Source organism: Periplaneta americana, chromosome 15, assembly GCF_040183065.1.
Source record: "Periplaneta americana isolate PAMFEO1 chromosome 15, P.americana_PAMFEO1_priV1, whole genome shotgun sequence".
Lineage (NCBI taxonomy): Eukaryota > Metazoa > Arthropoda > Insecta > Blattodea > Blattidae > Periplaneta > Periplaneta americana.
The window spans coordinates 132,906,841-132,920,559 of record NC_091131.1 but is presented as its reverse complement, the minus strand read 5'-3'; the positions used below and the strand labels follow the sequence as shown (position 1 = coordinate 132,920,559).

Below are 13,719 nucleotides of genomic sequence, written 5' to 3'. Positions count from 1 at the left end.
GGGAAAAGCATGGAGAGCGTTACACTTTGTGATGAGGGTACTAAGAAAAGCTTCTGATAAATCCAAAGAGATTGCATATCAAGCACTAGTACGTCCAGTAATGGAATATGGTGCTGCATGTTGGGATCCTTACAGATTAGAACATATTAAGACACTGGAAAAGATTCAAAAACGGGCTCTTAAGTGTTGTCGGAAAAATTCACCATTAAAATGGGACACACTCACGGACAGGAGAACGCGAATTCGATTATGCGCACTGTTCAAAACATACAGAGGTGAGCCTGCCTGGAGAGAAATAAAAAATAGGTTGCAGCCGCCAAATTACTCTTCAAGGAACGACCACTCATATAAATTGAGGGAAAAAAGGCAGAGGACGGACACTGGAAAGTTTTCTTTTCTCAATCGTACTATCAGGGACTGGAATGCTTTACCTGCAGACTTACTAAAGGCTTTACCAACAACCAAAAATGCATTTAAAAATAGGCTTAAGGACCTTACTAATAGACGGTAATTATACACAATACTTAAAGGGTGTAAATGATATGTTGTTATTGAAGTGTTGTATCAGTGAAGAAGTATGTCGTGTCAGTGAAGTGTGCTGTGTAAGTGAAACTGTTCCTGTCAGTGAAGCTTTATAGTTTATAGTGGCAGTGCAAAGTATTTGAACAGTGAAATGTTTTTGAAGTGTTAGTGAAATCAGGATAGAATCAGTGAAATGTGTCGTAGTTCCAGTGCAGTGAGTGAGTTGCCAGCGAAATGAGTGTAATGTTGAAAGGTACTTGTGCAGATATGAACATATACTCGTGGGTTTTAGTTCGATCTTAGTTTTAAGATACAAATTATAATATTTCAAATGTTATTTTAAGTGATCGTTTCATTTAATTTAGTACATTCCCTGTTGTTGTTGTTGTTATTATTATTATTATTATTATTAGTTATTAGTATTATTATTAATTGTATTTTTAATTAATAAGTTTAGTATCGTCATTATTGAGTGTAATTAGTTACCACTGCCACCGTGTATATACCCATTGCAGTGTGAATAAATCATATATACATACATACGTACATACATAAATACATACATACATACATACATACATACATACATACATACATACATACATACATACATACATACATACATACATACATACATTTCAGCGAAAGAAGTGCCACTTTAGCAACAAATAGCAGGGTAGTGCAGAGGAAAATAAGTAAAGGGTGTCCACAAGGCTCTTGCTGTGGGCCAGGTTTCTGGAATCTCCAATATAATTCTCTCCTCAATTTGGAATATACAAAAAATACTAAAGTGATTGCCTTCGCCGATGACCTAATAATACTGACAAATGGAAAAACCTTATTAGAAATTGAAAATTATGCCAACATAGAAATACAAAAGGTCGAAAAGTGGGCTACGAACAACAAAATAACATTCAACGACGAGAAATCGAAATTCATGGTCATAACAAGGAAAAAAACCTAGAATCAAACGAGATATTAACATATATCTTAATAACAAAGAACTGAAACAGGTTAACACGATGAAGTATCTAGGAATTGTCCTTGACAATAGATTTAAATTTAGTGAACATATAGAATATGTAACAGGAAAATGCATTAAAATCATACACGCTTTATCATAGTCGGCCAAAATTAACTGGGGTTTAAGACACGAAGTCCTCCGAATTATTTACGCAGGAACGATATTACCTATCCTGTCATATGGTGCTCCAGCATGGATAGAATGCATAAGCCGGAATAACAATGCCACAAAACTAAAGAGAGTATAGAGGCTAATGAACATAAAAATCGCTAAGGCTTTTCGAACAACATCTTATGAAGCTCTTTGTGTACTCACAGGAATAACCCCCATTTTAATTGAACTAAATAACATAGTAAAATGCTATCACATCACACAAGGAAACGGAACAGTCTGGATTATACGATGCCCCGCAACATTATAGAATGTGGCCTCATCCTGCAGAAATAATAACGTTGAAGAAAAAGAGTGTAAATAAAGAATACACCATTGAAGTTTATCTTGCTCATCAATTACAGTACAGACTAGCAGAAATATGTTCGAACAACCAGGCTGAGCAGCTCGCAATTGTGAAAGCGTTGAAAAAAATTAAGGATTTCAACTACATGATAGAAAACAAACGCACGGTAGCAATCCACACAGATAGTAAAATAACTTTAGATGCCATAGCCAACTCCACGAATCACCAGTGCCTCATAGAACAAATTAGAGAAGAAATAAGGAGCCTGGAAAAAGCCAACTGGACCATCCACTTCACCTGGGTGAAGGCACATGCTGGGAACTTTGGGAACGAGCTTGCTGATCAGCTGGCGAAGGAAGCAGCTGGCAGGAACGAGGTCGACATCTCCTACTCCAAGTTCCCCAAAAGTGCAGTGAAAAGTGAACTGAAAGAGAAAGGTGTACAAGTGTGGCAAAGTGAATGGGACACCACAACCAAGAGTGAATTAACAAGATCGTTCTTCCCTAGTGTACAGGATAGATTGTTTAGAAACTACATATGTGTACAAACTTAGCTACTATCCTAACAGGTCATGGGAAACTAAGATCGTATTTCCATCGCTTTAAGATAATGGACGATCCAATATGCCCTTGTAAACGGAGTCCACAAACTGTGGATCACCTACTATGGAAATGTGAGTTACTAAATAAACAAAGACTAAGACTCAAGAAAAGTGTGATTAACGCCGGCGGCCACTGGCCGATGAGCAATTGTTACTTAGTGAATAAATACACAAAACCATTCATAAAGTTTTCACAAAAACTATTAATTTTGACATATTGTAAATAGTAAATTCAAGGAAAATAGGTTAATTTGTTAAACAGTATTCTTCTAGACATAGTTTTTAAAAGTATTAACAATGGTATAGATTTTTTTTAATTTGTAAACAGAAAAACAGAATAGGCTCCAAAATAGTGTTGTAAATGTATTTAAAAGATTCAACAATGTTGATACGTTGTAAATAGTAAATTGAAGGAAAATAGATTAATTTTATAAATAGTATACATAGATTGTAAAAGAATTAACAATAGTATTCATTGTTTTTTTTAATTTATATATAGAAAAACAGAATAGGCTCTAAAATAGTGATGTATAATGTATTTAAAAGATTCAACAGTACCATACAGTAGATGTTGACACGTTGTAAATAGTAAATTTAAGGAATATAAGTTAATTTGTTAAATAGTATTCTTCTAAACATAGTTTTTTTAAGTATTAGCAATAGTATAGATATTTTTTTAATTTGTAAACAGAAAAGGCTCTAAAATAGTGTTGTATAAAGTACTTAAAAGATCCAACAGTAGCATAGATGTTAACACGTTGTAAATAGTAAATTTAGGGAAAGTAGGTTAATTTGTTAAATAGTATATTTCTAAACATAGTTTTTAAAATGATTAGCAATAGTATTGATTTTTTTTTCTGTAAATAGAAAAGGAATAGGTACAAAAACAGTGTTGTACAAAGTATTTAACAGCTTCAACAGTAGCATAGGTGTTAACATGTTGTAAATAGTATATTTAGGGAAAGTAGAATAGGCTAGCAATAATGTGTATACATTGTATTCGGAAGAGTTAGAAATGTTGTAATGTGTAGTCTATTAGCATGTAGCATTGCATTTTTGTAATGGAACATGCTGGTAAACAATGTTTAAAAATACATACATACATACATACATACATACATACGTACATACATACATACATACATAAACTGGCTTTAGACAAGTGTCCGTATAGATGTCACTCGAAAAATATGGCAGTATAACAAAGGAGACATTAATGGTTTGCAAAGTTACCTTATAGATCAATATAACAAATTCTAGACGAGAGCAAAAACATGAGTCAAGTCTGGGAAAATTTTCAACAATACATACATACATATATACATAATCCCATCAGTGAAGAGTATTTTTATTATTTAGCTAACAAAGAGAGGGATTCGATCCGGTATTGTGGTAGCTCAGTGGTTAGAGCGCTTGGCACGTAGAACCAAGGACGTGGGTTCGATCACCGTGCCAGAGCGATTTTTTCTCCTCTAATCATTTTTATTATTGCTTATTATTTTCTTATGTATAATGTTGCTAGTATAACACCAAACAAACCCTATCTCAAGCTTGTTATAATAATTAAAACAATATTAACTACATAAGCTTCCTCTGAACCACGATTAGCAAACATGGGATGTATTTTAGACTTTTGTTGCAGAATGATGTTAATGATCTAGGTTATGTGTTCATTCGTCCACCAAAAAAAATGCTAAAGTATCCAATTCTAGCTCAATATCTACACTTTCATGCGTCCTTGTGAACCACTGTTCAGCCATCAGCGCAAATATGGATTTTCAGTTCAGTTCAGTTTTAAGTGTTTCTGGAAAGCATAACTGAAAACTGAACTTGGAATATCTTAACTTAATAAACAGCTCAGTTTTAAGTTATAGTTCTGTCTGATGTGGGAGGAAAGCGAAGCTTTTACACAAAATATTCAACAAAGAAGTTTCAGAGGAAATTAGTAGTATTAGTAAAGTAGTAGGTAGTAGCAGCAATAGTAGTGATAGTGTGGTAGTGGTGGTAGTCGTAGCCGTGCTAGTGGTAGTGGTGGTGGTGGTGGTGGTGGTGGTGGTAGTAATAGGTAATAGTTTAATGACTATTTCAACAGAAAATTTTATTTAGCGTTGAAATTCAATGTGGTCGAGATATGACAGAAGAATTTTGCCTGAGCTCCCTGTGAGGAGCAGGGTTCTTTTATACTCGTATATGCCGTAAATTTATGACAGCTTTCTTTCCGTCCAGGAGGAAGGCATGCTAAGGATTTTATCGCCCTCCACGAACATCGAGTCGAACGGCCAGTATGGTAACCGCAAAACAATCGAGAACGATCTGACGAAGGAAGATGACTAAATTTCATTACATATTTCAATGGCAGAGAATAAGGTAAAATAATTGTCAAGATGTATATGCTGCGTACATTAATTGTAATTGTACATTTATATTACGTCTTTTAGTAATTTTCTGTATATATTACATCAGTATTTCAGTATTTTTTTACACACATAGTAATGATTACGAATAAGTTTTCTAATAATGACCTAAAAGGGGGGGAAACAATGGTACGTTATAAAGAAGAGGTATAGATTGGACTTTTTCCATCGCTTATCGCAACATTTCGAAGATTGGCTCTATCTTCGTCTTCAGTGAAAAAGGAAAGTGAGAAGGGTAGCCTACTAGTTGGAGCCGTTACAAAAAGCTATTTCATTAGGTTGATGAATAAGTTTGTAGAGTTTTTGTTCGTCATCACAACACTGCATTGTTAGGGGATTGTTTATCGTTTGTAATTTGTTGTTTGGAATGTTGTGCTTGTAAATACACCTTGGATTTTGAGGATTTTAAGAAAGTTTGTGCTATTTGTGGGCTAAAGAAGATGGAGTGTGAAGTAGAAAAAAAAGAGCATTTCCAACAAATTCTTCTGTTTGAATTTAATATAGGAGCAAAGGTAGCGGAGGCGGCTCGAAACATTTGTGCTCTGTATGGGGGAGAATGCCATCGGAGAAAGCACTGCAAGAAAATGGTTCTCTCGTTTCAACACACAACATTCCGTACAAAAGTTAGTGTCCATTCACAGAAGATGGTGTTATGCGTCTGGTGGTATAAAGAGGGCATCATGTACTACAAATTGCTTCCCAGAAATGTAACCATAACTGCTTATACTTATTGTCAACAACTCATACGCATTACGGCCGCAATTGAAGAAAAACGACAGGGAAGACTGCATCAAGTGCTGCTGTAACACAATAATGCACGCCCGCACTTCACTAACATGACGAAAGCAGCAATCCAGGAGTTTGGTTTGGAGATGATTCCACATCCTGCATATTTTCCCGATTTTACGCCCTCAGATTTTCACCTTTTCGGTTCTCTATCCAGCAATCTTCAAGAGAACTCCTTTGATAACGAAGATGTTCTACAAACTTAGTTTGACGACCTCTTTGACTTCAAGACGCGGAATCGAGCACTGGCAGAGAGTCATAGATAATGTAGAATAATATATTACTGATGAATTTCTATCTTCTGTTCATCTCAAATAAAAACTTCTGCCAGAGCAAAAAAAAAAAAAAAAACATTACGAACTTTTGCATCAACCTAATACTTAATGGAACAACGATAATTAGTAGAGAGCGGGCTATATGGGTAAAGGATCGAAGATCAAAATGAGGGATCACAAGAACGGATATATGAAGAACATAATGAAGTATCTAAGAAAATAAAATAATTACATACATGAAGTAGGGGAAGACAGTCTTATGGACGCAAACAGCAGTGCATATTAGCAGTGAAACAGAATAGTGTAGTGTAAATCTGTTGGAAATTGTGTAAAATACAGGCACTTGGAACTGTTCCCTAGTCTGTTTTGTTTGCTTGTTTTATTTTTTCCAACATAGCTTCATATCTTGTTCTGTCTGTCCACTTCACACATTCCATTATTCTCCATATCCATATTTGTAATGCTTCTATTTGCTTCTCTTCACGTTGTTATAATGTCCATATTTCTGCCCCATACAATACCACACTCCATACAAAGCACTCACTAGTCTCTTCCTAAATCCGCAGAAAATGCTTCTTTTTCTATTAAAAGCTTCCTTATAGAATTATATTATGGTAACGAACTATCTATCATGACCAACCATAAATTTAGTGTAGTAGCTAAGTCTGCTAAGTTTCAATGTGCTATACAGACCTTCCAAGATCGAGGATCCCGTCGAGGATATGCGCTTCCCGATCCATGGTCACTTCTCCGAGGACTCCTTTAGTATGGGGGTCTCCGGGATGAATGAGCAGAACGAGAATTGTGCCCAAGATCGCATTCGTCAGCGACGTGAGCACGAAGTATATCAGCGTCCTCACGGCGATCTTTCCATTCATGCTAGCGTTCAGTCTCGCACTGCCTGCAAAAATAAATGGGTTAACATCGTCATTGAACTTCTCTGGTAGCACAGTGTTAGAGCTCGGTTCCTAAGGCTGGGCGCACACGAGACTGTCGGAGACAAAGAGGCTCAAGACAAAGTGTCAGAGACTAAATATATTGCTTCATATTTTGCTTCTCTCAGTTTCGGTCATTATGGCATGTAATAAAGATGTGCCTATTATTTTATATTATTACATGCTGTGTTTGGAAGAAAAGCCATTTCGCAAGTTTTGGATATATCCCATCAACCAAAAGAGGAACCTTACAATTTTTTTATATGAACTTCGAGACAATCAAAAGAAATTCAACTTCACACGAATGAGTGTACAAAGTTTTGACTATCTAATTCCATTGTAGTACTGGTGCACGACAATGTCACTGAAATCAATTTAATCTGAATCTTCTTCTGATACTCGGCAACGCTGATAATATGAAATAATGAAAGCAGAAGTACGCGCATGCGCAAACTGGACTGTCTCTAGTTTCCTCGAGACGAGACTGCCTCAGACAGTCTCTGACAGCCTGAGACAAGCGTCTTTCCTATGTGCGGCTGACCCATAACAAACTATGTTAACTTTGTCTTCGAGTCTGTCTCTGACAAAAATGACTCGTCTCAAGCTGTCTCGTCACTTCCTGTATGCGTACAGCCTAAGTGTTAACTGAAATGTTATTTTGAGCAGACAAGAATGGAGAATTATTGTTTTTTATCTGGATTCACCTGCCTCTCAATTTAATTCCATTAACAGTATGCCTCCACTTTTTTCCTCATTTCATACTATTTCATTTAATAGAAAATTAACAGAAAATAGCTAAGAATTTTTATTATACCAATGTTCACGACAATAGGTACGCCTATGGCGAGAACTGATTCGTCAGCTGAGATTCGTCGTTAATATGTGACTGCTAAGGAACTACCTGACATGTCTATGGAAGTCCGGAGCTGTAAATCCACCTGTGTAAATTATTTTAGACTACAAATGCTATTCAGAGTCGATAAGGAAATGGTTAAATGACAAAGAACAAATGGTAAAGTGAAAATGTAAGGACAATCATTTTTAGAGAACATATTTCCCACAATATCTTTTTTTTTTCCGCAAAAAAAAATAATCTTCCTGGAATAAAAATGTTATACTCGTAGAGAGGTATAGTCAGTGGACTGATTTGGCTGGGTCGCAGTTATGCTGTTTAAAAATAATGTTTATGTAGAGGGTATATAAATATCTATTGTGCGCGGTAAAAGCAGCGTAAATCAGAAATTGGTGGTTTTGAGTTATGATCACCATGTGAATACAGAAAATGTAAAAAATATACTTGTTCAGATCCTATATAGGGCATATATGTCTATTCTCTTCCGTAATTATGTGGAGCGTCAGATTTCCAATCAATCATAATGTTATTGGTCCTCATTTCAAACTTTGTATTTGCTTATTTGCTCTACTGAAAACTTTCAGTTTATGACTTACGCCTTTTTTACCGCGCACCATAGATATAATGTTCTACCTGCTGCAAAAATACTGGGTAATTCATTGGAATAGCCTATTTGTATTTTTTTCGAGGGAGGATTACATTGTGATATCTACTAGTAATGCAATTTAATTAATGATCTAACACGTATTTAGGACCGATTGTTATGAAATACAAATTATAGATTATTTGCAAGGAATAACAAAATTAGAGCACCAACTACAAATGTTTTAAAATCGGCACTTAATATTTTTTAAATATTTATAATCATCGTTATGCAGCGAATAATTTCATTTTCAATAGCTATTTTGTCACTGACAGTTCGGAATATATGAACTATAACTTTTCCGTTGGCCTGCATAAGGGTTTGGGGATTCTATCTCGAGGAAAGGTTACATACAAGATGAGAAATATTTAAATATTTATATTATTTTACTGCTGAAGAATACATCATTGCTGACGTTGATGTTAGTTTTGTTCCAAATGACTTTATACCATAAAAATTACAGGATTCGAGTGTTGCTCTTAGCACCTTAAACAGTGATGCAGAACTTTTAAAATTAAAATTCTTGTATATTATACTTAATTTATTTGTTCCTAATAATAGCGCACATTGAAATAAGACCATCCTGCCTTGCGGGAAGTATCTGTAGCTGGAAACTTACTCGAATTTTATTTTGTCTCATATTTTAATTTAGAAATTGACGTAGATTATTCCTTTGAATTAAGTTGTATACTCTTTCATTGTTTAATATTAAATTATGTTAACACGAAGAGAACTTCTAATTTTTAACATGAAGAAAGATGAATTCATTTTCACTAAAGCTCATAAACGAGAGCCATAATGTTGTTACAAATGTAAATGCAGTGTTGTTTAATTCTTTGTGATTATCAAGTAAAATTTCAACAGCTTTGTTGTATCATCCTGTATACAGAGTAGAAATGAAATAACCCTGCAGTTTTTCAGATCGAATAGCTCATGTTGTATGTAACAAAAAAGTGTAATATCATATTGGTGGAAAGTCCATAGTTTTCTCAGAAAAAATGAGTTTTCCCGAATGTTTAACACCCTTTTATTTGGTATTATTGTATTACTAGCCGTACCCGTGTGCTCCGCTGCACCCATTAGAAATAAATATAAAGTAAATACATAATTAAAATAGGACATTTGATCCAGGGAACATTCGTGTTTGATAGAAGGATAAATAGTTTATTATGTTACTTAATTTAAATTGTATTAAAAAAATTAAAATGCGATCATTTTGGTCTAGAGACCACTCATTTGGTCATAAAAATTATTTTGGGAAATACAGGAAACGAATGCCTATCAAGTTTTCTGTGCATAAGAAGCTATTTTAATCTTACCTGTCCTCGATTCACTCAGAAGTTACTGTAATAACATTATAGCATTATGTCCATCTAGAGAAACTACACTTTCCAATGGTGAATTAATAATTAATTATACAAATCGGTTAATTTAGCTTCCGATATTACTTCATATAAACACAGAAACATTCTCTGTAGGCTATGTTTCATAGCTTTCGATTGTTGTTGTCCAAGGCCCCTTATAGACGAAGTCATTTGTTTTTTTATTTCATTACACCACCTTAGATGGCGTTGTTATTGTAATTTTGAAACTCATTTATCTCATTAAATATAAGTCCTATCAAACTTTTGCATGGAATAAAGCTTATCGAAAATTATTAAAAAAAAAACTTTTGTTATGTAATATTTTTCATGAAAATTAATAATAAGGGAGATATTTCGATTTATAATTCAAGCCCCCTTATAACCCTCTTTTTAAATAAAATATTTTGGATGCCATATAGCCTAAATTTTAAGTTACAACGAACTTAATTTATATTCCAATTTTCATATAAATCGGTTCAGTCATTATCGCGTGAAAAGGTAACAAACATCCAGACAGACAGACAGACATACAAACAAAAATTTCAAAAAAGCGATTTTCGGTTTCAGGGCGGTTAATTATATAAATTAGGACCAATTATTTTTGGAAAATCGAAAATTACCAGAAAAATTTCGGCTACAGATTTATTGTTAGTATAGATTTTTATTGTGTATAATGAAGTTGCCACTGCCACCGGGTGTTTGCCCACTTGCAGTGTAAATAAATGCAAACAACTAATTGCGAGTAGCATCGTGATTTTTGTCCATATCGATAGAAAATCAAATAAATAATTTTTATCCCTCTGGCGCATTTCAATGGCATGGACGGTTTTTGTGTAAATTTAATTAAAAAAACACTAATTTGAAGCCACTTACCGATGCGACCAGCTTGCAACATTGTAGTCAGAAAGGGAGATGGGAAGTAAATCACTAATGCAGACGGACCTGAGTTCTTTAACGTCTTACATGTATATTACGAGAAGAAATAGCAGTATGTTAACGGCGATGTTGCCAGACTGCTGAAATTTTCAACTCAATTTTCTAATTAACTGTGTATTTAATCACAAAACGTAATATAGGTTTTCTATTCATTTAAATGTACCCTATTGTCCCTTTCAATCTCCAAGATTATTTCACTTCCACCCATTTGGTTGCTAATATTTTGGGAAAATTAAACATGTTATACTATCATATTCATAATTTACAATTGTTAAATAAATTATGTATTAGACCAAGGCATTGTAGTTTGTTGTTAGTCAACTGTCCGAAGACAGGTCTGGACCCCAAAAGTGACACCAACAAGGCATCACTCACGAGACAACTAGGCAAGGAGATATTGGGGTAGGGTGGCCAGTTCATTTCCCTCTCCATTGTATACATCGCTGACTAGATACATATTACACTACTCAGACTTCAGCTACGTAGAAACAAATTGTTCCTCCCCTGACATATATAATCAAGTGAGATGTACTGCCTGATAATAATAGATGTAGGTACTACATATCAACCGGAACCTCAATTAGAGGTAAAGACCAAGGCATAATAATTAATAATTTGATGATGATTACGATTATTATTATTCTCATTATTATTATTTACTTACTTCCTTACTTACAAATGGCTTTTAAGGAACCCGAAGGTTCATTGCCGCCATCACATTAAGCCCGCCATCGGTCCCTATCCTATGCAAGATTAATCCACTCTTTATCATCATATCCCACATCCCTCAAATCCATTTTAATATTATCCTCCCATCTACGTCTCGGCCTCAACAAAGGTCTTTATCCCTCCGGTCTCCCAACTAATACTCTATATGCATTTCTGGATTCGCCCATACGTGCTACATGCCCTACCCATCTCAAACGTCTGGATTTAATGTTCCTAATTATGTCAGGTGAAGAATACAATGCGTGCAGTTCTGCGTTGTGTAACTTTCTCCATTCTCCTGTAACTTCATCCCTCTTAGCCCCAAATATTTTCCTAATAATCTTATTCTCAAACACCCTTAATCTCTGTTCCTCCCTCAAAGTAAGAGTCCAAGGTTCACAACCATACAGAACAACCGGTAATATAACTGTTTTATAAATGCTGACTTTGAGATTTTTTGATAGCAGACTAGATGACAAAAGCTTCTCAACCGAATAATAACACGCATTTCCCATATTTATTCTGCGTGTAATTTCCTCCCGAGTGTCATTTATAGGCCATTTGTTACTGTTGCTCCAAGATATTTCAATTTTTCCATCTCTTCGAAGGATAAATCTCCAATTTTTATGTTTCCATTTCGTACAACATTCTGGTCACGAGATATAATCATATACTTTGTCTTTTCGGGATTTACTTCCAAACCTATCGCTTTACTTGCTTCAAGTAAAATTTCCGTATTTTCCATAATCGTTTGTGGATTTTCTCCTAACATATTCACGCCATCCGAATAGACAAGAAGCTGGTGTAACCCGTTCAATTCCAAACCCTGTCTGTTATCCTGAACTTTCCTAATGACATATTCTAGAGCGAAGTTAAAAAGCAAAGGTGATAGTGCATCCCCTTGCTTTAGCCCGCAGTGAATTGGAAAAGCATAAGATAGAAACTGGTCTATACGGACTTTGCTGGACGTTTCACGGAGACACATTTTAATTACTCGAACTAGTTTCTTGGGAATACCAAATTCAATTAGAATTTCATACAATTCTCTCTTAACCGAGTCACATGCCTTTTTGAAATCTAGGAATAACTGATGTACTGTACCCTTATACTCCCATTTTTTCTCCAATATCTGTCGAATACAAAAAATCTGATCAGTAGTCGATCTATTACGCCAGGTTAAATAAATTATTATTATTATTATTATTATTATTATTATTATTATTATGGTTATTATAAAGAAGTGAGCCATGGGGTTCCATCACTCGAATGACAGAACCGTCAATTTTCTATTGAAATACTTGGAATCACGGTATGTTCAAGCGAAATTTGTGATGAACAAATGCTGTATTGAACTTGGTTTCCCCAGGTTTCTCCTTTTCCTTATACAATTTTATACAAGTCTCATGATATAATACTATCTTCCTTATCACCTCCACAGTAGGTATCATCTTTCCAAATATATGAAATTTCTGGAACCCACAGCATCTTATACCTTGGGGGGGGGGAATCATTCCGGAAGTTAACATATGTAAATACCTAGGAATAACATTTTTAGCAGCGATCTCGGATGGGGGGAACACGTTACTGACACAGCGAGAAAAGCATGGAGCACGTTACACTTTGTGATGAGGGTACTAAAAAGTTTCTGGTAAATCCAAAGAAATTGTATAAGTCACTAGTTTGTTCAGTAATTGAATATGGTCCTGCATGTTTGGATCCTTACAGATTAGAACATATTAAGACATTGGAAAAGATTAAAAAACGGGCTCTCAAACGTTGTCGTAATAATTCACCATTAAAATGGGACACACTCACGAACAGGAGAACGCGAATTCGATTATGCGCAATATTCAAAACATACAGAGATGAGCCTGCCTGGAGAGAAATAAAAAATAGATTGCGGCCGCCAAATTACTCTTCAAGGAACGACCACTCATATAAATTGAGGGGAAGGAGACAGAGGACGGAAACTGGAAAGTTTTCTTTTCTCAATCGTACTATCAGGGACTGGAATGCTTTGCCGGCAGACTTACTAAAGATTTTATCGATAACCAAAAAATTTTAAAATACGCTTAAAGACTTTACTAATAGTCGGTAGTATATTATACACACTACTTAAAGGGTGTAATTGATGTTTTGTTATTGAAGTGTTGTATCAGTGAAGAAGTGTGTTGTATCAGTGAAGTGTATTGTAAAAGTGA

At 34.9% G+C, this 13,719-nt stretch overlaps 1 protein-coding gene across 3 annotated transcripts in view; it reads right to left on the bottom strand.

Annotated features, from left to right (window-relative positions):
* The window catches only part of LOC138715347 (excitatory amino acid transporter-like), a 478,475-nt gene that overhangs the window by 83,152 nt on the left and 381,604 nt on the right, over positions 1-13,719 (bottom strand). For all 3 annotated transcript variants that reach the window (XM_069848168.1, XM_069848166.1, XM_069848165.1), the window contains one exon: positions 6,773-6,980. In XM_069848168.1, the coding sequence (XP_069704269.1) occupies positions 6,773-6,980 (208 nt within the window). The remainder of the gene's footprint in view (positions 1-6,772; positions 6,981-13,719) is intronic.